Genomic DNA, 25,820 nt, shown 5'->3' with positions numbered 1-25,820 from the left:
GTTCATTATTTTAGCTAAAAGAAGGATATGTCGTGTAGACTGCACACCATCACGATTGGGGCCGATATCGGCATCTTTCGTGTGGGTGGCGCACTTCCCTAAAACCTACTGTTTTATTCATTATTAAGTAATATCTAATAATCAAATGGATGGTCTCCAAGTCAGCAAATCCACCTCCAATTCCACTAGACCAGCCATGTTTACAAACAAATTCAGCCCCTTTCCATACGTTCGAGCACTCCATTCAATTACATGCCAACGCCTCTTTTTCTAAGTTTATAATAATTGGAACGTCACTTTAGGTGCTCTTTTCTTGTTTTTCTTTCTTTTGGAAAAAAATAAAAAGAAGCAATAATTTAAAACCAAGTAGTCATTTGAGTTTTGAGACCCACAAGCAGACACTTACGACTGAGCTAGTGATCACAGTTATTTGGAACATTTACCCAATATGTTGAAGATGATCAGGAATGTGTGTGCACAAATAGCTGAGGTTTGATACTGGATATCTGAACTCGAGCCAAGTAACAACTTGTAGAAAAACAATTAGTGTCTATAAGCAACTACTTTCCACATAATTTTGCAGCAATAATTCCACCAGTGACATCAATATTAGAAACTGCCAGTTGTAGAATCGCTTGCTTTCAACTAATCTTGGAATAGTTTCCAGCCAATAGAGAACATAAACCCAACTCATAGCTTCGTTTTTTTTTTTTTTGTTTTTTTCACTTGAATGGTTCCTTAGAGAATTCAATTTTTTTTATTTTTTTATTTTTTTTGCTGCTAAATGCCATGCTACCAAATTCGAAACCCCAAGTATGTGATGGGATTGGGATGGAGAAAATGAAATGAAAACCTAATTATGTAATAAATGGCAAAAAAAGAAATGAAAAGTGATGTTGGTTGCCGTATACATAAAATGTAATTTAGAGAGTAAAGAAACAGTGTTCACGTTAGATTCCAAGCTCTTGCTCTGAAATTCACAGTGATGACTCTACTGGTAATGCAGAACTAGAAATTGACAGTTGTAAGATATTGAAACTTGCTATACATATATATATATATATATGATACATGAGCATTTTTATTAAGACAGTACTAGCTAGACTGGTTTGCATTAATTGATTCAGGCTCTCACTGCTGAATCCAATTGGATATTATGCAATGAAATGAACTAAAAGCATATTGGAATATACATACATTAATCAATTGTTAGGAGCGTGTGCCATCCACATTCCTTCATCGCTGCCCATCATAATTCAGAATCAGCCTACTTGGTCACTCACCATGCCAAAATCTTGCTCTATAAATTCTCTCAATGAGGGGCGTGTGTCCTCCACAAGTCTTCCTTTCTCATCCTATTTTCTTCCTTTGAGAATATTATTATTATTATTATTATTATCCTTGTTTTTGTCCATCATGGCTGCCCCCCAAACTCGTCAACTTTCATCGCTTGACAAGGTTGAGATGTCTATACATGTAAACGACACTGAGAAAAATCAGGTTCAAGAACCTGCAGATAATGAGTTTGACTACTCTCAGAGAGGACAGTGGCTTCGGGCCGCTGTGTTGGGAGCCAACGATGGATTAGTTTCCATTGCATCTCTAATGATGGGTGTTGGCTCTGTTAAAGAAGACGTCAAAGCCATGATCGTTGCTGGTTTCGCAGGGTTGGTTGCTGGAGCCTGCAGCATGGCAATTGGAGAGTTTGTGTCTGTGTATACCCAAAGGGATGTAGAGATAGCTCAAATGAAAAGAGAGAAGCAAAAGAGAGAGAGTGAAAATGTTCACGGTAATGAGGAAGTGGGTGATCAGAAGGAGCAGCTGCCCAATCCAGGACTAGCTGCTGCAGCATCAGCCTTGGCCTTCTCAGTTGGTGCAGTGCTTCCGCTATTGGCAGCAGCTTTCATAAGGGACCATAAGGTGAGGATGGCAGTGGTGGTTGCGGTTGCTACCATAGCTTTGATGGTGTTTGGAGCGGTGGGTTCTTTGCTTGGGGGGACTCCGGTGGTGAAGTCTAGCGCCAGGGTGCTTGTTGGAGGATGGATGGCCATGGCTATTACTTTTGGGCTCACCAAGTTGATTGGCTCTGGTGGGATGCAAATTTGAGTTGCTTCATCCTCAACTCTTCTTTCTTCTTTCTCCTTGCATGTTCTACTGCCCAATGCAAATTGTTATACATGCAAGGGCTCGGTGTGGCTTAATCTCTTTTTCCTTTTCTTCGTCAAGAATTAAGTGTGTTTGGGACAAATTATGTAAAAACAATAAGATTTAGTTAAATGTAAAATATTAGCTACAATAATTAAATTTGTGCAATGATATATAATATCCGTAGCCCAATTCTACAACAAATAACTAGTATAATAAATTATTTATATTCTTGCTAATTCATGGTTTTCTCTTCCTTTCTTGTGGAAGGATTGAAAAAAGGAAGTGGAAATTACTTAGTCATGAATTTGTCACCATTAAAGCTCTTTTGTGTGAACCGTGAATATGCTAAATCTATTGTTAAAGTTGGTTGGTGACAATTGTGAAATGTAATTAAACAATATTTTTTGGAGCCACGTGTTGCCATAATTTTTTAATGACCTTCAACCTCTGGTAAAGGTAAAAAATTCGAGTTAAAATCCTTAAATAGAATCATCAAAAAATTTTATATTATTATATATAAATTTTATGCACAATCAATAGATCATATAATGCCACCTTCTTAACAAATGAAATTTAAAAACTGAAGAATCCTTAAATGTATATATTCATAAAAAAGTGTTTAATTGGGTAAAAGTAATTCTTAAATTTTCTTTCTTACACTTTCTTTGATTTTTATCAAAAGCAAAAGTGTTGAATTAGAATTGGGGAAATTATAGGTATATGGTTGGTCACATTTGCAAATTAATCATACAATTTTGATATCCTACCAAAAGTTTGAAGCACCATTTTTAATCTCTTGATGCATCAAGTTGATTAGACAATCTGAACCTCACGAAAAATTAACAACAAAAAAAGCAAAAGACTAAACACATCAAGGCCTATTGACTTTTCGAGACTGAAAAGCTTTTCAATTGCCATGCGTGTACCCTCCTTGGCTGTAAGGATATGTTTGTAGATTCGACATTCCAATATGTCCTTGCATTCCATTCCTTTTATATTGCTCCCACATTGCGCGTTCTTCCACCAACAGCTTCTGCTTCTTCTCCATGTCTGACATTTGCACGTATGACGGTGGCGCCACCACAAGCGACGCCGCGAATGGATCACCACCGTTTGTTCCCGTGTTCTTTCCATCGGGTGATGGGGGTGCCGGTAATGCTAGCATTGCAGGTCTTCCGGCTGAGCCAAATGCAACGCTACTAGCACTGCCCGTTGCTGCATAACCTGATGAAGCCATGGCTGCCATTGTTTGGCCCTGTTGGTACATGCCATCAAGCAATAACATGTCTAACCCACCTGCAAGTGTCGTTCTCTGGTGGTTTAAGTTGCTTGCTGATTGAACCAGGGCAGATTCCCAATCGGCTTCGTCCTTGAAAGCTTCCCATCCTGGACCTGGCGGAGGACCGGAAGTTGCGGCACCATCAAACAAAGCCAACGCCAATTTGTCTGCGTGATCTTCACTTGAAATTGCATCCTCTCCTAGGTTCAATAAGTCACCCTCTTGTTGCACAACAATAGCTTTCGAATTATCTTCTTCCTCTTCTTGCTCGGGTTCTTCCTCAGCAGGGGCTTCAGAGAAATCTTCCGGGGCTGGTAGCGCCTTGATGGCATTCATGTCTTCTTCCCTTGCTTCCGTTTCTTTAACTTCCTGCTGTGGTACCGGTTCATCCTTAACTTCATCCCGGATACTCTTGCCTTGTGCCAACACAGACTTGTCACGGATAAACTCATCAATGAGGTCAAGTTTTTTCTGCGTAATTTTCTCAATTTCCGGATACTCAGAAGCGCGTGCAAGGCCGACACTCTTGCACCAGGAATAGAAATTCTCAAGCTCATCAAACTGCTTCCCTACACGGGAAAAATTCTCATAGACTTTCACGGATTCAGAAACATCAAGCTCCATGAAACGGTCGATTAAAATTCCCAATATTTCTGTTATGTCGTAATATATCTGGAAACTTTCTTTCACTATTGGGTAAAGAGCCACGCTCACGACCCTGTTGCACTTTGCTGAGCCTGTTTCAATCCAAGAAAAGCAAATTACTCTTGATACCATTTCACAAGAAAAGCAAATAACCTCATATCCTCAATGCAAATAAGCTCCAACAAGTTTTATAACTAGGAACCTCGGCAAAGAAACTACTAATACATTAATGCCTGATACTCAAACCTGTTGGTCGACAGGCTAAGAAGCGCTCAAGGAGCTGCTGCAAATGCTGCAACCTTGAAAATATTTGCTCAGTCTTCATCTCACGGACTGGTGTGGATCTGACAACGATTGCCTTATCGTTTTCTTCCTCTTCTTCATCATGTATATACGCGCTACGTTTCCCACGCCGTCCTTGCATCTTGTATTCCAATCTCTCATCAAGGTACAGTGCATAGGTACGCACAAATGCAGAGTAATCCCAGGAGTTGGATTGTGAAGTATCACGGAAATCTGACATGTTGAGAATACGAGTCCCACGCCTCGTTGAAAAGAAAATCTCTTGTTCGTACGCTGGATCACCCTCGGCCAGAAGCCGCTGGATCAACATAAGGGTTTTCAGCGCCACTGTCCAATTTTTGGTCTTGTTGAGGCGTCTTGAGAGGGTGTTAACGCAGGCACTGATGTAAGCACGTGAATAGGAGGTTAAACTAAGTATTTCTCGAATGTGTCTCTCTTCAGCTGGGTATTCTTCGTGCCTTGTTGCCTTAACAATGGCAACATCGAGGTCGGAGAGTGAGGTAATGCCGCCAACTTTGGCCAGGCTTATGCTGGTCTGGTCCTTGACATGCCCAAGGGCTCTTCTGATCTTGCTTGGAGCCATGGATTTTTAAGCTACTAATTAAATCACCCAAGTAGCTCGAATGGTTATAGCTTCTGCCTCGGTTTTTGAGCTTTAACAATGGCCAATAACTAAAACTGGTAAAATTTAATCAAAGCTTGTTATGATCAAAAAGTGAAATGATATCCAGAGTCTAGATCAATGCTTGAGGGAAAATAGGAAAAATGAATGCTCAGAATCTTGGAAAACATAAGCAATGGAATCCCACCTGTTTCCGGGGACAACACCTCGCTAGCTTTTTGGCCTTAATTGGAAAAGAACGTCCCAGATGTAGTCTGGGAAAAATGCAAAATGAGAGTAAAATTCCCAACAACAATCGTTAGAGAAGATTGTTGATGGGAGGGGAGGAAGGGAGAAGGAAGAAGACGATGACGATATATTTTTCTCCTCTCCTCGTGTAAAACCTTCCTCTTCCCTCTTTCACTGTCTTTTACCTGTTTATTTTTTTCTTTTGCTTTTGTTGTTGCCTAAATCAAAGGTTATGTATTCTTGCTCTCATTCAACCATGCATTGCCTCTTTTTTGCCCGTTACGTTCGCACGAACAAGAAAAGTTTCAACGGAAGACAAGAAGCCATATGGCAACTGCTAATTAACTGTCCCCAAACGAAAACTCGATTTTTGTGACATAAAATTTTAGCTTGCAGTTGTGTCAAGGGAAATTCTGGGGCAGGTCAGGTTTGTTCAGCCTTTGACCTTTTCAGAGTTGCATATGGACCGCTAAAAGAAATGCTTCACGTCGATAGACATCACAGTGTAGCAGTCGATAGACATATTTAATGAAATATGCTTTATTTAATTGGAATAGATATTTGGTTACTTAATTACTACTTAGACTTTGGTGGATGACCTCTATCTTGTGCCATGCATGAAAGTTGGTCCTTCTCCGACGAGCATAATGTCTTCATTAAATAATTTTTCTTAATGGTTTTTTCCACCGTCAGTTTTGCTAATTCTTTTTAATTCTTAAATTTTTATTTATAAGATATGAATCAAATGTTGATGTATCTTTTATATTCAAAAGAATTATTTATTCATACATTAAGTATAAATATACATGTATAATTTTTTTTAATTTGATTAATTATGTACTAACTAATGAACCAAATGCTTAAATATATACATATATATATATATATATATATATATAACTTATATGACTACTTTGATAAAATTATGAAATTAAGCAATAATACGCATGTTAAGAAAGCAGCAAAATGAATAAAATGTTTTTCCTCTTTTTTCTTCTTTCTCGATGCTTATATTACTATGTATGTTTCTAGTGTTCGGATTATAAGGTATTACCATTAAGTTCTTCAACGTGATAAAAAATCTTCGAACATTTCAATCTTTATAATCTGCCAGAAAGAATAAAGGAAATCCAAGTTACTATATATTTCAAAGATTATGTGCGACTAAGGTCTGATCCACCATTTTTTACTTACAAATCCTGCAAGAAATTCACAATCAGCAAAGAAAAAACATGTTCCAGCAGTTAAAAGTGTTGTGGAAAGTACAGTTATTACAGACACGTGCCACTGGTCAGCAACTACATCCAGGCATTCAATCCCCCAAAACACAGCTTTCCAAGTTTGGCAACTCTGCTCCAGCTGGCTTCTTTGTGGAGACGCCCAGCGTCATTCCAACAGAAACTAAAGTCTCAAGTGATCTTCCACTGTTTGCTAAGAGGTCATCATCTACCTTAATTGCATCCTGCAAATTAGAGCAGGCATCAAACAATATATATAAGTATTCGCCGCTGATAATGAAATTCATAAGCATAAATGATGACAAGTAGACTGTGTCTCATATGCAACAGAAAGTTATAACAAAACAATCAGTACAAAGGATAAATGTAAAATTGAGGCCTGAATCCCATCTTTGAGACAATATTTGACGTCTCAAGAGTTTAGAACAGGTACATAAAATGAAAACTAGCATATCTAAAATAAGGAATCATGAACAAACTTAATAAATTCAATGTAGAATGGAAGTTTTGAGAAACATAAAATGATCTAAACTATTTATCCAGGGATTAGTTAAACAGGAGATTGATAGAATAAATTCGAGGTACTTGCCAAAACCCCACCCTTATGTCCCTTTCAATGTGGAGAAGAGAGAGAGAGAGAGAGGATGAGAAACAATTTAAAGGGTCAAAAAAAAAAAACACTACTGAGGGATAATATAACATTGACACTGACTTTCTCCACCATATAAAGGTGGTCAAAAACCAAGAAAGTAACTGCAGCATATGATACCAACCTTTTCAAAGACACAAATCACTGTGCTCCCACCAAATGAGAAATATCCAAACTGTGGATGGAACAAATGAATTGTCAATTACAAGGACGACAGTATACAGTACCGCAAACATCTAAAAAATAAAATAAAACCACGGAGTGCTAACCTCATCTCCTTTTTTCACAACATCACCTTCCTTCTTCACGAAAGTTATGCTACCAACCATAGTTGCTCCAATAGCAACAAATGCCACCTGCAGCATGAAGGGAAGGGGAAAAAAATGTACTCTTGTCATTTGTGAGGAAAAACATTTTGCTTCTTCCATGCAAGCTATAAGAGGGCGAAAATGAAAATAGCCATCAAAAGAAGGAAAGAGGTCATGGTCCTAATAATATCATGTATTATATGCCTCTATTCCATGCAGAGCGTTGAGCCACATCAGAATTTAAAAAAATTATAAGTAAAAATTTCAAAGTCAAGTAAAGCAAAGAGACGAACCTTTCCAAACTCTGCAGTAGAAATAATGGACACCACTCGTTTATTCTCTGTGAAAACATTACAATATTTGCTATTGACAGCAATAGGATTAACCTAGGAAATGGAAATAAGGTGTAAACAAAGGGGAATCATACAAAAGCCACTGGTAAAAATTGAGGATCAAAAAATGATAAAGAAAGAAGCTGAGAAAGAAAAGACAAAAAAACCATAACCAAACATGTACTACAGTGCATTTATGCACTTACTGTGTATAAGGATCCAGGAATGTTTACAAATTGCTCAACGGTGCCAGAAACTGGAAAATGAAACCTATGATAGTCCTGTTACAAGGCTACAGGAGTCAGAGTTTAAAGCACCAAAACCAGATAAAATCATTTTAGGTTTCGTCATGTTACAAAAGTAACAGTGAGGAGCTTGCATCACCTACCTGCGGGGCCAACCTGAATATTACCAAAGTTCCATCAATAAAAGCACTTGAACAGGTTTCTTTCCCCAGAAGACCTTGAATCGAAAACTTTCGACCCTAAAAATTGCCGATACAACATTAGAGTGTGTTACTAGGTGTTTTTCTGGAGAAGAGGAAGGAGGAAAATGAGAAGAAGAAAAAAAATCATACAGAAAATTATGATAGTAGGATAGTGTAAGAGTACATGATAGATGGCTTAGTTGCAGTTGGTTAAAGGAATGAGATAAGTGGGATAGTGTAAGAGTACATGATAGATGGCTTAGTTGCAGTTGGTTAGAGGAATGAGATAAGTGGGATAGTGTAAGAGTACATGATAGATGGCTTAGTTGCAGTTGGTTAAAAGAATAAGATAAGTGAAATCAAGTTGTTCTATATATCTGTTTTGAGTCATATTTCAAACAATGTATAGAACTCAATATTAACATTTCACTTTAACAAAACAATTTGTCCAATTAGGAAACTATTATGAACCAAGAAAACTAAAACACAGTATAACTTTCAACAAAACACACACACTCACTCATTGGATATATTCCAAGTGGAAGCAGTAATACCTTGATCCAAAGGCGTAGACTATCCTGTACTGATTTAAATGCCATCAACCGACTATCAGCAGCACATACTGCTACATCATCATGCTCCAAAGAAGCAATTGGTCTTGCTCCAGGCTTTAACTCTCTCACAAAAAATTCATTAAATGTCTGAAACGACAAAAAGTAAGTTTCATGTTGCCAAGAACCTGCAACTACCAGAAAGAGAAGTTCCAGCAATGCTACCATAAATTATGCTGCCACTAATCCTAGAACCTAAATTAACAAGAACTAAGGCAGAATTGCAAGTTATGTGCCAAATCTCTATCAGTTCAACTTAAAATGCACCTAAAGTCAAGAGACTCCTTACATATGAATAACCAACTGTCACAGAGCAAGCTCAATTTTACCTATGGTATGCTGTTCATTTTGAAAGAGGGATCAAGTATGAATTTCATCAACTGTAGATATTGAGTGTGGGCAATGGCAGTAAGTAGCTTGGTTACAGGAGAGTGAGAGAGAGAGAGAACTAACATCCTCTATCAAAATCTCAACTTAGAAAATCCATGGTAATATTATTGAATTTAGTCTTAGTCTTTTATGCCCATAAAACTTGGTCAAGTACTTAGTCTATTGTCCAGTAATATTATTGAATTATTTGTGCATAAGCACAAAAAAAAAAAAAAAAGACAAAAGAAGAACCCCATAGAGCAAATTTATTCATTAGGTGAATCATTTTCAGCATTTTAAATTTGGAACAGTGCAGCAATTCTGGTAAATAAGTTGAAACTTCATGATGCCTAGACTAGGTTTATTATTTATAACAAAGAATTGACTTATTCTTTCAACTTGAGGTCCTTTCTATATACCACTCAAATACCGGTTAGGATTTACAGCATGAATAAGGAACATCTATAAACCCATAACAGTTACCCCCAGCCCTTCTTGCTACCAACTGAGCTTTAAGTCTACACAACGCAACGGCTCAACTACAGGAAAGGGCAGGGGGGATGTTTGGATTCCTAGGTCTAGCAACAAGCCAGGTATTCAATTGCTTCCATTAACAAGAAAGAAAAAGAATTCAAATTTCAATTACCTTAAAATGATCCAAAGGATACTTGACTTCAGCCATATTAATTTGATCCTGCAATACCATAGTTAACTCATATAAGAACACAACACAAATTTCCGAACTCGGATTTTTAGCAAGTTTATACTTTAAGTTAACAACATCAAAACCAGCAGTGACCATGAATTAGACAGAGAAAGAAATGTATACCAATGGATGGATAAAGATATACATGACAAGACAAGATCAAAAAATATCGACGCATGTCAAATGTGAGAAACACGATTGCTACAAGTTATGCACAATTATTCCTTTAGGAACCAGGAAATAGCCAGAAATGTGAGAAATGAAAAGGAAAAATTAGAGTGAAAAACATCCCTTCAATCAGTTTCCATAACACATTATAGCCTATCCAACATTACTAGTTTGTTGATCTGTTTTGGTCAAAATTTGACAAAAAGATTGCAAGCAGAAAAATATTGTTGTGTGAACAATTAGCTCTTGCCCATTTCAAAAAGTCAATGCAAAACATATCATTTGTTAGGTGTATTTAATTATATTATAAATAAATATAGGGAAGCCCAAAAAATCATATAAGCCTACAAATATAATAAATATTTGGACAGTATCACTCAAAGCAACATATTAAAAATTCTACAGGTCAAAACTCTAAAGCATTCATCGAGTAAGTCAAAGGTATCATGACGGGATTACAATGGTTCTTCAATAAAACAGAGTATCATACCTTGAAAAATTCAACAAACTTTAATATATCTTTAGCAGATTCAACTGAATTCATCTGTCTTCCTTGCCTCTCCGAAATGCTTTGCAAGATTTCCTTTGCTCCTGCATCCAAACAGCCCACCAAAAGATTAGAGATGGGAGACATCAGTTTAGACTTCAGACTTTGGGAGGTCTGCTTGCTGATAAAATTATTTGAAATTTAACTCCTTTGTGTGTTGGATGCAATAATGATATAAATTAAGTAGAACTACAAGTTTATATATCTATACGATATGTAAAAAATAAGGATTTTGAAAAACTTTTTGATTGACAAAAACGAACATCTTTACTCATTACATTTAGAAATTGTCATTTTCTATTTTAAATAACTTTTAATTGTTATATAAATAATATTTACAATTGTTCGTAGTAGTATCATACAAGGATTGATGTCGGTAAAAACTTTTAACTGGCAAAAATAAACATATTTGTTCATTATATTTCTGAACTGCCATTTAAATATTTTTATCATAAATATTTCAGATTTATTAATTTGTAAATAAATATTCTAATTGCATTTAATGAATTTTATTAAAAATATTTATATTAAAAATATTAATAAAATTTATCCAATTTGTAAATAAAAATTCTAATTGAATGACTTCCATTAAAAACTACTTTTTAAATATTTTAATAGTATTGAACAAAATAGATCAATATTACAAAATTCCAATGATTTATACTTCAAACTTTACATTTAGAACATTTGTATTTATATATAATTTTTATTTAAAATAAATAAAAAACAAGTATTCACATACAAACACACATGACAACAAATACTAGTTTGTAACTAAATGGCAAAAAGTTAAAAGGATTTATTAAGTCTAATGTTCTATCTATTTCAATATCCTAAATTGTACATAGAAATCAAGTGAATATGATAAATGGATGATATATTAATTTATTTTTCTGAGAGATGCAAAACACATGTGACTCATTTAAACTAGATCAGAGTCGATTTTTCTTGTAGTTATCCCATCCTATAAGGGGCAAAGCATGTGACATTCTTGTTTTTGGCAGGGATCACACTCAAATTTGGATGTGTATTGTATTTATATAAGAAAGATACTAAAAGCAATATAAAGGGTAAGATCATCTTCAAGCCCCATTTCATCCCAATTAACCATCACACACAATGCATCCCTCATTGTGATGTACAAAAACAATGTCAAATCTTGAATATGAAACCACCAAACTTGTCCAGTTCTTCTATTATCTTTTATAAAGAAAACTAAGAATGATCTCTCTTCATTTCAAATATTAGAACGAATTTGGGAGTATAAGCATAGTCAAAAAAATGTCATTGCAATAATCTGCACATGAAATTCAAATTGGGCGAAGGGGCTACAAGGTTATTGCTCATACTTAATCTAAATATGCAGCCCAAAGAAGCACAATTTTCAAAAGCTATCTTCTATAGCACAAATCCCACTACGGACAAGTTATTTGTCAATAACTATTAAGATGAATTTCAACTTCAATATGCATGCTATAAGTGCATTTGTAACGCAAAAAGGCATACCTTTATCCATAAGGCCAAGTCCTATTTTTGACTGGTAAATGGCTCTCATTGACAGAACAATCTTTGCATCAATTAGTTCTTCAACCAGCCTCTTTGTCTTTCGGTCAAAGACCTAAAGCAACAAACTGTTAAAAGAACGATAACATGGAAGAGAAACTTCTACTGGAAGTACTGAAATGCGACTCAATAGCACTAAGAAACCACCAAAAATCAGCAGATCAAGATGAAAGTTTAAAAAAAAATGAAAACCAAGAAAATGTACCAAAATATGTGAAGCACTTGACCCAGAGTTCAAACCAACATCGTATGATGAAAAATGAGCCCACTCACTTAGTTTGAACATCCACCTACAAAAATATAATTTGAACTTGCAATTTAAGCGATGGCAATAAAGTAAAATGATAAGAAATTTTAAGACAATATTCTAAAATCACACAGGTGAAGGAAGAATATCCTCACCCATATGAGGCCTGATTCTCAGTCAAGAATCCTCCTGTCATAACCTGGTTACCAGTTCCTTCGTCAAAACACAGAGTCAAATGAATCACGGTGTTCAGCTTATCAGAGACTTCAACTATCTCACCACAGACAGGGCAGCAATTCATAATTGGTTCTCTGCAATACAGGAATATAGTACACAAAAAGAACTGATAATATTGCGTACAAGGTTATGGAAAAATTGCAAGTTGAATACGTAGACAATATAGATGGAAAAGTACTTCAAAGGCAGTCACCTTGTCTCACCAAATATACAACCCACTAGAGAATAGTGAGCAGGATATGATGCAACAGATATGATTATTTCATTCTTTGTCAATAACATCAGATGCAAATGGTAGTTTTTCCACATAAACCGTCTGAAAAACATACATTGGCTGACTCTTGAAATCTTTTATTGGGATGCATAAACATGAACCCATTAGATCTACCATGAGTGATTTCACATATGGAAGCCTGAGAAAGCTCAGTCAGCACTCAAATCAGGGGCAGGACCCAAAGTTTACTCAAAGTGGGAGCCTGAATATATGTTGCACAGGTGTTTCATAATCCCACTACCCTGACTATGCATCCACCCAAAACCAAATGATATCCTAATCATGTAAAATAAACTCAAATTTGAGTTCAAGAACATCTGAGTTGCCATACAGAAACTAAAGGCAAAATTCAGATAGATGAGTAAAGCTTAAAGTGGCAACCATCTCTGACAAGTAGCCCCCATAAACTGAAGAAACTTATTGAATACACTCAACGATGTGGAAATGCAAAGGAGCTGGATAAAAACACAGAAAAAATTATGGTGTCAAATTCTCAAGACAAAGCCTTATGCCTTAACCTACAAGGATTCAGCATCATGGGAAAGAAACATAAAGATAATCTTAAACAATAGTACAATTTAGAGGACCTTTCAGGTTTTCTTTATGGAAACAGAGTGTACAAATGGTAAAAAAACCTTAACCTCCTGACCGAATGCAAGATGTAAATGACAAACTGTATAAACAAATGTAACAATAAAAGCAAAATAGTTTATTCTGTCAAACAAAGTACCTCTATATATCATTTATAATTTAACTTATACTAGAGGCATTACTTTTCTTGTTGAAGAGCAAGAAGTGCAGCCAACTCATCCATGCTCACAACACTGTCCCCATTTTTATCAGCAGCTTTAAAAAGCTCCTCTTTCTAGCAAATCAGTGGAAAGTTAAGGTCAAGATGATAAAGTTCAGTGAAAACTTTAGTACTGATAGGATCACTAAGATTTGATGGCCTAAAGAGAAGATTTTCTAGATATAATTCCAAAATGATAATCAAAACCATAGGCTCATACCTTGCTAGCTGCCACATTATTGCCAAAAGCATTAATTAAGTCAGAAAACTCAGACATCGAAAGCATCCCATCTTCATTGTAGTCCTGAATACATATAATGCAGAGTTTTAATGCAAGACTAGAGAGTTGCATCAGAAGTCCAAGATACAGCTTTTCAAAAGAACTACGAGCAATATCTCCAAATTTTTTAACTATATACATGGAAAGAAAAACAAACCATTGTCATTTGAATTCAAAATTAGATTTAAACTTGAAGAGCAAACTAACTTGCATCCTTTAGGATTTATTTTATTTTATTGTTTTAAAAGCCATGATTAGTTACAGATGTACCAGTTGAGTTTCAGCTTTTCACTCAAACCAATCACATATAAAACTGCACACTCACCCTGTGGAGAACAACCAAAAGCACCACAGCAATAGGGAAAAAGGAAATGAGAAGCAATTATATCAAAGGGTGTTATCATTGTATTATAGTGCCACACTTGAAAGAAGTCCTAGAATAATAACATCTTCCTTTTTCCTTTTCTCACCACAAACTACTGATCTTGCATCACAAAATAAATCCCAAAAAAGGAAAACCGAAGGCAGATAAATCAGACATCTTACACACAAAGGAACCCTCAAACCACACCACATTCTTGTTTCTTCTAACTATCCATAAGTTACACATGCTGTAGTTATTTCTCAGATAACCAATTTCATAGCTAAGAGACAAAGGTCAATGACTACATTGAAACCTAACATTGTTTCTGGTAATACGTTCAAGCAAATAAAATGTGGGATTGAAACAGATAGTTACATATGACTTACCACTATTGATAAGATTCTTCTTGCAAAATTTTTCTCTGTTTCAATTGGATCCTGACAGTTATTCCCACTAGATGTTAGAACTGATTATAATAGCTCCAATCAACTTAGAGAACCATTTGTTACATGATGCAGACCTCAACATTACAGGAAAGACAAATGCGGCCAACAACTACGTCAGATGACACAGGATCAAGCAGGTCAAATGCCTCGCAGTCAGAATCTGAATCCTGAAATGAAAAGTTTTATGCAATGAAGTTATCCTAAACAGTAATATAAAAGAAGATATTCAATGAGAAGGCTACTCACCCGTGCTAGATAGTCAAGTAGATTGATATCACAGTACCCAATGAGATTATTCTTTGATAACCTATTTGTCTGCACCAAATGAGCATATGGACAAATTGAGGACAACAAGATATGAAGAGAGAAAATGGAATTAGTAAAATAAATAAATATTCACTTTTAGCTTGTTTCGTATACCTCAAATACTGAGATTCTGGCAACCCGAGGTCCATTTCTTTCCAAAAGAAGTTTCCTCTCCTATCAAGAGATGAAATCATGTTGTCAGATGACAGTGGCAATCAATACATAACTGGGAACATCAATTCAATGTCATAACCTTCATTGAATATATTAGCAGCCTTGAACAGCCAGCAACATTCAATTGGTCATTTAAGATAGAACAAATTCAGCAGAAACTGTCACAAGAACTATGACAAGGACAACGATATGGTATTCTATTCACACCACACAATTTGCTCATGCCAGTTAAGAAATTATATGGAAAAGCATGTGAACATCAATAAGGTTTGAGCACCTCCAAATGTGAACCAAAGGGAGCAGCTCATTTTCATTTTAACAAAGTCAAGAATCAGCCTAACTTCCCTTGTGCATCTTAATAAATGCTACTGAATTTGATTTTTCATGTCCCGTAAGTTCCACAAATGATATTAAATCCATGGGATTATTCAATCATACAAAAGTACAAGGATCAGCATTAAATCATGTAGTTTCAGAAGTACTCACACAGTTCCAGTTGGGTTTGTCAGTTCTGCACCACCAAAGGAACAACACAAAGAAAAAAGTTAAAAACATGCATAAAACTTGAAACAAAATGTCAAAAGTGCATCATCATTACAGAACGACTATGTGCAGCAGATTAACAGGAAATTATTTGCAATCAAAAGATAGGCACCACCGTAAAGACTAAATTGCAAATAGTACCAATAAGTGTAAGGGAAAAAATACAAGAACTATTTTATTATGCTTAGCTGATCAGAAATGTTTGTTCGAAACGTTTGCTCTCCAAATGAAACACACGCCAGCCACTTGTCCTTAAACTTCATCTCCGCCTAGAACAAAAAATAATAATAAAATAAAATAAAAAGATAAAGAATCGCAGTAAATGAAATAAAAAATCATAATATTGAGTGAAATAAGGAGACGATGAAGAATACGTTAATTAGAGTAAGGAGAGCAATGCCGGCGAAATCCTCGGCGGCATTGAGTTTCTGCTGAGAAGAAGAGCCACGTGTACGGTGGTGACGATGGCGATGAAGACGCAGTCGCTGCTTCAACCGAGAGATACGTGAGGGTTTAGTATCTGCATCCGATGAAGAAGAAGAAGAATAGTCGTCCTCCTTTGAGCTCCCGTGTCCCATACTCTCTGAAGTCTAAAAGCTGTGTCGTTTCGTTTCCTTTCCTCCGGCGTTTTGTCGGGGTTTATTTTTTTTTTCTTGAAATTTTCAGAAGAGGAGGATTGGACCGCTAATTGTTCAGTATCACCAATAGTGGGGAAGTCAGAAGGAGAGGATATTTGGTGGTAATTTAGAATCATTCCCTGCCCTGCCCCTGCCCCTGCCCCGCTGGCAGTGGATGCGTCGTACTGGACTGGAAATTGGAAAGTGGGGAGTAAGGAATTATGAAAGGAAACTTCGTCGTCTAACGGGGTAGTGCTAGTGGATTTGGTGAGTGCTTGCCTGGACATGGGACCTCTTCTCTTTTAATCACACACGTGAGGGCCGAGCAACACGTGCTAGTCAAACCGCCTTTTTAGGCCAAAAATAAACACCCAAAACCAAAAAGGAAGAGAAGAAACTTTACATAAAAGGTAAAAAAGAAAACAAGCCATTGCCAACTTTTACCCTTTTTGTCAACTCACGTACTTACTGCTAGTTGAAAAAGCCCGTATTTTTGTTTATTAGAACAGAATATCATTGTTACTATTGCTATTACTAAGAAACAGTTGAAAAATCATTTTTTTAAACACTCATGTTTTCGTTCTCTCTTTATTAAATTAAATTTTAGTGTATTTTTGTAAGTATATTTTCGGATTTTTTTAAATTACTTAATTTGAACACTTGTTAAATTATTATTTTTTTAAAATGTAAAATATTGATGTAAATAGTCAAATACAGAACAATGTACACACTATCACAAAACAAAAATATACTCAATAGCAGTCTATTATCAAATGACCTAATTACCATCATATTTTTGTGTTTGTTGAACATCAGATTTGAGAAGACTATGTATCAATTCATTAATAACTCCCAAGTGAATTTTTAAAGTTTCAATATACAAAATAAGTTTCCTCAACGTCCACCAGGTTGTGTGAGGATTTAAAACCTATTAACTTAATTATATTTGAAAAATCACTTTTAATCATTAAACAATGTAATTTACCCATTTTGATATCACCAAAACAATAAAAACCTCTCTTACTGCAAATACTCGGTAAGATTTGAATTGTTGTACCAACTAATTTAGAAAACATTAGTTTTACAAAGCCTACCTCATCATGCAGAGTTAAGGGTGGTGCAAATGCAAACCTAATCAAATCAAAGTAAGTTCGGTTTTTTCGATTCGATTAGTTTGATTCTTCGTATAGTTTAGTAATTAAAGTTAATTCGATTCGGTTTCGGTTAGAAATTTCTCTAACCGAACTTGAATAAGAGTATTATGGGATTTTCGTATGAAAAATAAATCATAAACTATTTATTGTTGTTTTATTCATATTTTTTAATTATTTGTTATTTGTATGAGTATTCATTTTATTTATTCTAATTGTTTATCATTATTTTTAATATTTCTGTAGTATTGATTTATAAAAAAAAAACAACATAAATAAATATATACAAAGAAAAAAATTTTTTCTCAAGTTCAGTTTTTGAAAACCAAACCAAAACCTTATTAATTCAATTTTGATTAGTTCAATGATTTTTGAAATTTGATTCGATTTCAATTATTTTTAAATGTGAATTCAATTAATTTGATTATTAGATATTTAAAACTGAACTAATCCAAATAACCGTTTACTCTACCTTATGTAGAGTTTCACCTATATCCCTACAACACTAACTTTGCCCCTCAATGATTCATGGACATTAAATTAAGTTGAGAAAGCCACAAAGAGGACACTCTCATACAATCCCTATCTTCTTAATTTTTAACTTTTGTTTTTGGAACCAAGGCAACATTTGGAAATTCGAAAAAACCCATAACCAAATGATGGCATGCCAACCATCTAGCTCTATACTACCAAGCAATTCTCAACTTGAAGACATCAAACAGTTGCATCATATCCAAAGGCTTATCTTCAAATACTATCTCATTCGCCAAAGAAAATCATTCGTCATACATTATCACATTAGCTGTAGCAGAATTCCAAGCCAAGAAAAAAGGAACAGCACCCACTGGAGCAACCAAAACAATCCCCCAAGTATTACAACACAATGATCAAATCTTCCCAGATTCACAAAAAGTTTTTAAAAAAAAAATGGTTAATAGATTCATTCTCCTTTTCATACAAAATACAAACAACCAATCTCCTACTTAACAATCCTTTTTTTCACTAATTCATTTTTCATAGCCTTTTAACTTTTTGGACTTGCCAATAGAAAATTTCGACCAACTTTCAAAGATCAAATTTGAGACGATGCATGCTGATTAGACTTAACAATTTGTGTTTCTATATTTTAATCGTGTCATGTAAATATAAAATATTAATAATTATATAGGTAAAAATGAACACGACACAATTAATCAACTAATTGTGTTAAAATCTGAAGCATGTACATGGATATGTTTAATAACAGTATAACACGACACAATTAACATGTTTATTAAACATGACGAATTAAAGTTTTACACACAATTAAAAGCACAATTAACATGATTAAATTGAAATACCTATAATTAAAATATACTTTTATTATTCAAATTTAAAATCAATAATTATAAAAACAATTATAACAATATGATAATATCATCTAACATGATAAAATTCAAAATCAATAACATCTATAAAATTAATTATCATAATTAAATCCATCATTATCAACCCAACCCTAAAATCTATATAACATCCATAATTATTAACCATAATTCTCAACCATAATTAAATACACATCATCAATCACATCATTAACCATGAAAATGTCCAAACACCAAAACTAAAATCAAGGACTCCCTGGCTAGTGCCAAATCATTCCCGTATCACAAAATCTATTTATGAAATAGAAAAAATATATTAATAAATTGAATCATAATAAAAAAATAATAAAATTTAAGATTTAATTTAGGCCCTATTAACCTATCAATCATGATTAATCAACTTCAATAATATTTGAGCATTCTGCCGATGGCATTTCTTCCTTGCTAACACCCAAATTCATAATATCCTTTGTAATATCATTTAAGTTCGTTTCTACATATTATATAATATAAAAAATGTTTATTAAGAATAAAAAATGAAAGAATTGTATTATGGATAATAAAGGAGAGTATATCATTGCAATCATGAAAATTAAATCATGCATATTTGAACAATTAATCATGAAATCACAATATAAAACATACTAACATGGCATATTCTTTTAAAAAGTTCCATAACTATTCAAGATAATTCAAATAAGCTCTTATTCTTCTATTGTATTTAATCAAGTCTTATATTTTTATGTTGAATCAAATAAACTTTAATGACTAATAATGGATTACCTGTTATTAATTAAAATGTCACTTATCATTTTAAGACTATGTGGCATTGATACGAAAGATGAAAAATGTCATATGGCATGTCATCATACCACTCCATCATTCATTATGACATATTAACATGCCAAATTAATTTCAAGTAATATAAAAATGACAAGTAATATTTTGATTAACAACTATTAATAACAATTAGTTATAAAAGTTTATTTGATTTAAAATAAAAATATAAGAGTTTAATTGAATGTAATAAAAGAATAAAATACATTTAAATTTTTCTAAATAGTTCAATGATTTTTTTAAGTATTATGTCTTTAAACATCTATAAAAATAAAATCAAAATGAAAAAATCCAAACAAAAAGTTTTAAAGCACAAAAACTTCATGAAAAGCATAAAACAAACCTAAGCATATTTAAACTCGAATAAATTCAAATAAAACATGAACATCAAAATCATAGAATAAACATACTACATCTGAAGCTATTAGAACCCTAAAACTAAACATGCAATTAAAAATTAAAACAAATACAAACCGCAATAGTCCATAAAGAACATAAATAGCTTGTAAATTATAAATTAAACCTACTCTAAACAACGCAATAGTTTTAGTGTCCTCTGCTTTTGACAATGCCTTTTCTTGACTAATGTTTGAAGTTTCCAAACTAACAAGAACCTCCTTGTACCACCTTTCATCCCTTGGAGCTTTAGATGAAATCCTCTTACATGATCTTTACCCCTTGCGATTCCAATCATAAAAGGCCCCTCTTTACTTTGATGAATCTTCCATCAATTTTCCAATTATTTCCAAAGAAGATTGTCTTTTCCAACTCAAATTCCTCCTTGTATCTGAGGAATGCAAAGGTTGCATCTCTGTATTTTCCATTTTCTGTTTTGATTGGGAATATAAACACCCACAACTATTCCCTACATATTTTGATTGGGAATATATATATATATATATATATATATATATATATAATGAATTACGTTTTTAATAATTTATCAATCCTCATCATTTCTAAAAAAAAAATAATTACTCATGCTAAAGTAATTAATACATATAAACATATACTATCAAAATATAATATCTATAAAAAGGTCCAACTCAATTATTTAAAGAAGCTATGCACTTTGTGTGCACATGGGTATGAATGAATAAGACAAGGAGTGAAATGATCGGGGGAACATTTTGTTTTTCTTATTTTTGAAGTAACCTAATTTTGTATGCATATATATATATAATGTTTTACTAGACTTTGAATTACAACAATAGTAAAAACATTATCATTTTTATTGTCTCATAAACTTCACTCTATTGCCAGAATTAAAGGGGAAAGGAAAAAAAAAAACACTTGTTTCCTAAATCTAATAGGTAGCCTTTTATTGCAGAAACAAAAGGTACATATGTACTAGTTAGCTGTTAGCTCAACAAAAGCCAAGAAGAGCTCGTGGGTACAAAAATCCTAAATCTAATTTCTCTTGCAACAAAAGCTACATGTGATATATGCTATTAATTATTTTTTAAATGGAATCTCAAATTCTATCTCTTAAAACTTATTACATCTATTTTGAAATTCATATTCAAAATCTTTAAAATAAAATCTCAAATTTTATCTATTAAGCTCCCCTTAAGAATTAACAAAAAATAGTTAACTTCAAATATACAAGTAACATGCTCGTTGTAATGTTCCGCGAAATGTTGTTAGTACCATTTCTTCCTTTTGTTGAACTAATAGAGGATGATCTCCATAATGCAAGATTGAGATTTGACTCTCACTTTGAGCAGATGCTTATTTTTATCACTTATTCATAATCTATTGTTTAATTTCTTCTTTATACTATAACTTATGGCTTGGGTTATTCTCCCAAAATTAAAACTACTACTAAAATTCAATTGTGCCAATCTTCTCCTATGAATCATGGCAATTACATATATGGCCTAAGAGTTGATGCAAAATTGGAAAAGGGAAAAAACAAAAAACCATACTCTTCCTCGATGACATTGCTAGGAAATGCAATGGCAGCATGGCACGTGGCGTTATTGGCTTTGGTGATATGGCCAACCGGGGAAGCATTTGCGTATAGCCTATATACCTATATAGGTGTTAGTTAAGTGACCAAGTTTGTGCAATCCATGCGTCAAAGAGCAACATGATCATATCAGAATGGGCTCAAATTATTGCTCTCATTCTTTTTTTGTTTTTTGTTCTCTCTATGGCCAGTAATGTTGCCCTCTTTTTTTCCCCCACAAGCCAGTGTGTCACTCTTGCTTGTCAAAAACATTCATTTCTCATCACTAGCCCTAGGACATGTATAGTTAGAGGTGAGTCCAGAGTTCAACTAGCGGTCCCATCACTCTATTTTTTTATATAGAATGTTCTGTGTTTTTTTTTTAAATAATTATACAAATTATCTAATTAAAATTATAATTAAATTACAATATTTCATTAGAATTATATTACAGTACTGTTATCTAATTAAAATTAAACTATGAATAGAATTAGTTTTATATATCTTTTTGTAACATTTGTCAAGCGTTTTAAAATTCTATCATAAGTTTTTGGGATATATTTTATCATTATTTTTTGGCAATTTTATTCAAAAACCATTAATCTCTATAGAAATTAAAAATTAAATACAGCAAATTTGCAATAAAATTTTATATTAAAGTAGTTGCAGATCAAACATCCAAAATGAATAAAGAGAGACCAGTGATGAAATAATTATCTTTTCCGAAAAGAAGACATGGTATTAATTTGTTTATTTGTTTCAAACTACAACGTACCCGTTGTACAAGTAATGTTATGTGTACATGCTGATTAGGAATAATGATAATTATGGTCTGTCTTCATGTATATATATTTAACATACTTTATGCAAGGTTAAGGGAATGCAAAGGAATTCAATATTTGTAGCTGTTATTTAAAGGGTTGGGATATATATATAAGTTGTCTTACATAGTTACTGGTGCTCGTGAACTGATTTGGAGTATGATAATTAGAAATTTGTGAAGAGTGTACGTGTGTGTAAACTAGTCGCGTGGGAAATGAAAAGCGTGCGGCTGCTTGCATCATATCTGACTCAATGCTTCTCTAAGCAGGCACCCACGAAAAAATTGTTCCTTAGCATTGTGACACAAGACAGCTACTACCAAATACCATCAAAGTGGAAAAAGCTAAATAAAAAGGCTACAAAACAAAGGGTGAGGGGAATGGGAAAATATTGCTGCATGCCCCAGCAAGCCTCACAGTGCTCTTTGGGCTCCACCTGTCCCTCCCTCCCTCACTATAATCCCTGCACGTGAAAATCTCACCAAAAGGGTGGCAAAACAATACTCAATATGGAGTATGTATGACACTAGTGTCTAAGTGCACGCATTTTCCATGCAATTCATCTCATCTGTCGACACATGTAAAAATAGAGGTTTTTCCAGCAAATTGTATTTCGATTCATCTAATCTTTTCCAACATAATTTGTGGCTCTCCTTGCGGAACGTTTGGTCCACTATCCCAGAGAAGGTCACTCTTTGGAAATGTAAGCAGGGAGTAAAAGTAAAATCCAGAAACATATAATGCCATATCAAGTACTATAGAACACTTGCTTGCTACAATAATTCCATTTCCCTAGTAACATTGACGTCATTCTACATTTGGATAAAGCTTCATCACTAAAGATCTCAATTTTCCTCCATATCTAATTTGGCAAGCTTATTTCATCCAGGTCATCCAAGGATAGGAAGACTTCATCCAGGCACGAGAGTTCTGTTCCGTCGTCGTCGTCGTCACTACTTCTTTCATAAACCCGACAGACAACCCATTTGCTATGATCCTGACATCACAAAAACCAATCCATAGTATGTCAATAAAGAGAAAAATATAAACCAAAGCATGCAGAACAAGAATGAGTAGGCAGAGTCAATGTGGCAATTAGGGATTAACTATTTTGGAATGTGCTCTACGTTTGGATGATCTACTGCTGCTAGAATCACAATCGGAGAGACGATATTCTTGCATTATCCAATTGGTTTTGATACCAGCCGGACCTTCTCCAATGTAGAAAAGAAAATATTTTTTCATGCCAACTTTCTTGCTACTGCTATTGACGACAGGCTCATCTATTCCCATTGGCTTCCAGTACCCATTACTTGTATTCCTGTTTTGCGTCCTTCTGCTGTAGAAGTACCACTGGTTGCCCTCAGCCAAAGCTTTACCTATTCATGAACGTACGATCATATACAATCAAATGCTCATAACTTCAATCAAAAAACAAAACGAAGGAAAAATAAACAGTTGATAATTAGTTTTATGTATGTATACCATTAAGTTCCCAGGGATCATAGGGATAGAGATCGAGATCAGGGATGACATCAGGGTGGCAAGGCAAGAGGGCGGCCTTACGTTGAAGGAAATGAACGACAAGCTCTTCATCAGTAGGATAAAATCTGAAACCTGGAGGTAGGTTAACATTGTTATCTCCCATCTCTCTCGATATATATCCAATAGCAATAGATAGCAACTCAAGAAAGAGAAGAATAGTGAAGAAGAAGGATTTGTAGTGGGTGATATTTATAGTGTGGGAGAGGAATAAGTAAGAGAGAGAGGAAACAAAACACAACAAAATAAAAAAGAAAGAAAGAAAAGAGAGTGACGTGAAAAAGAAGGTGGCTCGATCACAAATCACGAATGAGGAAGAGGGAGAGAAAGACAGAGAGAGAGAGAGAGGAAGTTGATATCTGGGTGCGCCCAACTCCAACTTCCGCCAAGGCGGCGGGTAACGGAACGCTTTGCATATTTCCAAGTAACGGGCATCTGTTATTAGCTGAGAGAACTGGAGAGAGAGATGAGTTATGTCATATGTGGCAGATTCAACCTTTTTCAGGGATACCCCCGCAAAAGGAAATTCTAACATTAGTTTTACAAATGAAAATTTGTTGTTAAGAAATAAAAAATATGATCATGTGGGTCATCATCATACTTCATGCTTATATCATGCATCTGCTGTCATACACGTGGCACACATGAAAATGGGTTTGGTCGTGGACCATATAACAACTCAGAGGACCCCATAGCTTGGTTTTAGGAGTGTGCCTATGTACCAATAATAATAATTAGCATAATTATATTGTGTAAATAAATAATTTGGCATGGCCTTTGGTTTTGGGCTTTTGCCTTCCTTTTCTTTTCATATGCATCCCCCCGAAGAAAACCGCAATCAATTGTTTAAGAACAGAGATCTACACAAAAAAAAAAAAAAAAAACCTAATGTAAACAGCAATCAACCAATTCCTTAGGAAGGGAAGTTCAATTGGTATTCCATGGGGACAGAAAAAGAGCTAGCCCCCACATTTTTTTTTATATAAATAATTAACCAATTATTAAATCTTAGAAAAGAAAACAAGCTGAAGAAATAGAGCAGAGAAATGTGGTACTTTGCTTATTACTTTTCCATGTGGAAGAGATAAGTACTTATTATCGACACACATCACCACTTTTTCTTTGAAGAAGAGAAAAGAGTCACGAAATTAATTAACACTCATTTTAGACGGTGGATGTTAAGAGGTTGACCCAGCAAACCAATCCAAATGACCCAAAGTGAATGTTTGCTAAGACCAGCTTTTAATTAATTACAGTTACTACAAATAGCTCCTAAAAGCCCGCTTGAATCGACTCATTTAAGTAAAATAGTGATATGCTAAAATCCTTTTGGGATTTTTTTTAATCTTTTTTTTATTTATTTATTTCCACTCAATGATCACAAAGAGGTTGAATTTTATGTTAAAGTGCACATGAGCATTTAATTCCGCAATTGATGAATGCATGAATCTATTGAATCTCACTTCTATTACGAAACTTGATTAAAAAGAATTTTTTTTTGGGGGGGGAGGGGGGGGGGGGGGGGGTGTAAATGTAACTATGTAAGACAACATTGTAAAGTATATAGAAATGGGTAAAGGCAACCATTGTGTGGGGATATAATGAGACAAGGACTAAGCAGTTGAAGTAAGGACAAAGACCCATAGCACAATCTTGGTCCTTATAGAGCCCCCTTGTAAGAAAGATACGGGTGGGGTTGCAGACAACACAAAATAAATAATTAAGAATCTAAA

At 34.3% G+C, this 25,820-nt stretch overlaps 4 protein-coding genes across 4 annotated transcripts; 1 reads left to right on the top strand and 3 right to left on the bottom strand.

Annotated features, from left to right (window-relative positions):
- The first annotated feature begins 1,181 nt into the window (after positions 1–1,181).
- Positions 1,182–2,372, top strand: LOC18608346 (vacuolar iron transporter homolog 2.1-like). Its single transcript, XM_007042978.3, has one exon. The coding sequence runs from the start codon at positions 1,285–1,287 to the stop codon at positions 2,104–2,106; it is 822 nt and encodes a 273-aa protein (XP_007043040.3). The 5' UTR covers positions 1,182–1,284; the 3' UTR covers positions 2,107–2,372.
- A 607-nt stretch (positions 2,373–2,979) lies between these two features.
- LOC18608345 (ENTH/ANTH/VHS superfamily protein) lies at positions 2,980–5,404 on the bottom strand. Its single transcript, XM_088803856.1, has 2 exons — positions 4,319–5,404; positions 2,980–4,164 (listed from the first exon to the last, which is right to left on the bottom strand). The coding sequence occupies exons 1-2, from the start codon at positions 4,956–4,958 to the stop codon at positions 3,056–3,058; spliced, it is 1,749 nt and encodes a 582-aa protein (XP_088659982.1). The 5' UTR covers positions 4,959–5,404; the 3' UTR covers positions 2,980–3,055.
- A 941-nt stretch (positions 5,405–6,345) lies between these two features.
- LOC18608344 (phosphatidylserine decarboxylase proenzyme 2-like) lies at positions 6,346–16,674 on the bottom strand. Its single transcript, XM_007042974.3, has 21 exons — positions 16,179–16,674; positions 15,994–16,073; positions 15,748–15,772; positions 15,202–15,261; positions 15,028–15,096; positions 14,856–14,948; positions 14,722–14,772; positions 13,912–13,995; positions 13,675–13,766; positions 12,546–12,701; positions 12,349–12,433; positions 12,087–12,198; positions 10,524–10,624; positions 9,806–9,853; positions 8,734–8,880; positions 8,141–8,236; positions 7,959–8,033; positions 7,714–7,806; positions 7,382–7,468; positions 7,237–7,287; positions 6,346–6,687 (listed from the first exon to the last, which is right to left on the bottom strand). Exons 1-21 carry the CDS (start codon positions 16,380–16,382, stop codon positions 6,538–6,540), a joined length of 1,959 nt encoding a protein of 652 aa, XP_007043036.2. The 5' UTR covers positions 16,383–16,674; the 3' UTR covers positions 6,346–6,537.
- A 6,603-nt stretch (positions 16,675–23,277) lies between these two features.
- XND1 (xylem NAC domain 1) lies at positions 23,278–24,494 on the bottom strand. The gene is made up of 3 exons (XM_007042972.3): positions 24,031–24,494; positions 23,653–23,924; positions 23,278–23,542 (listed from the first exon to the last, which is right to left on the bottom strand). Exons 1-3 carry the CDS (start codon positions 24,191–24,193, stop codon positions 23,408–23,410), a joined length of 570 nt encoding a protein of 189 aa, XP_007043034.1. The 5' UTR covers positions 24,194–24,494; the 3' UTR covers positions 23,278–23,407.
- Positions 24,495–25,820: the final 1,326 nt, after the last annotated feature.

This window comes from Theobroma cacao, chromosome 2 (genome assembly GCF_053813885.1).
Source record: "Theobroma cacao isolate CCN51 chromosome 2, ASM5381388v1, whole genome shotgun sequence".
Lineage (NCBI taxonomy): Eukaryota > Viridiplantae > Streptophyta > Magnoliopsida > Malvales > Malvaceae > Theobroma > Theobroma cacao.
This window is presented reverse-complemented; position numbering and strand designations above follow the sequence as displayed.

What these genes read in the sequence shown, in the direction of transcription:
- LOC18608344 (XM_007042974.3), bottom strand. Translation starts at nt 16,382, where the DNA reads ATGGGACACGGGAGCTCAAAGGAGGACGACTATTCTTCTTCTTCTTCA. An exon ending in CTCTCCTTACTCTAATTAAC is followed by an intron (nt 16,074 to 16,178) that starts GTATTCTTCATC and finishes TTTTTGTTCTAG; the next exon opens with GCGGAGATGAAGTTTAAGGA. An exon ending in CTACTGCAGAGTTTGGAAAG is followed by an intron (nt 7,469 to 7,713) that starts GTTCGTCTCTTT and finishes TTCATGCTGCAG; the next exon opens with GTGGCATTTGTTGCTATTGG.
- LOC18608345 (XM_088803856.1), bottom strand. Translation starts at nt 4,958, where the DNA reads ATGGCTCCAAGCAAGATCAGAAGAGCCCTTGGGCATGTCAAGGACCAG. An exon ending in CTTAGCCTGTCGACCAACAG is followed by an intron (nt 4,165 to 4,318) that starts GTTTGAGTATCA and finishes GGATTGAAACAG; the next exon opens with GCTCAGCAAAGTGCAACAGG.
- XND1 (XM_007042972.3), bottom strand. Translation starts at nt 24,193, where the DNA reads ATGGGAGATAACAATGTTAACCTACCTCCAGGTTTCAGATTTTATCCT. An exon ending in TGATCCCTGGGAACTTAATG is followed by an intron (nt 23,925 to 24,030) that starts GTATACATACAT and finishes GTTCATGAATAG; the next exon opens with GTAAAGCTTTGGCTGAGGGC. An exon ending in GTAGAGCACATTCCAAAATA is followed by an intron (nt 23,543 to 23,652) that starts GTTAATCCCTAA and finishes TTGTGATGTCAG; the next exon opens with GATCATAGCAAATGGGTTGT.
- LOC18608346 (XM_007042978.3), top strand. Translation starts at nt 1,285, where the DNA reads ATGCCAAAATCTTGCTCTATAAATTCTCTCAATGAGGGGCGTGTGTCC.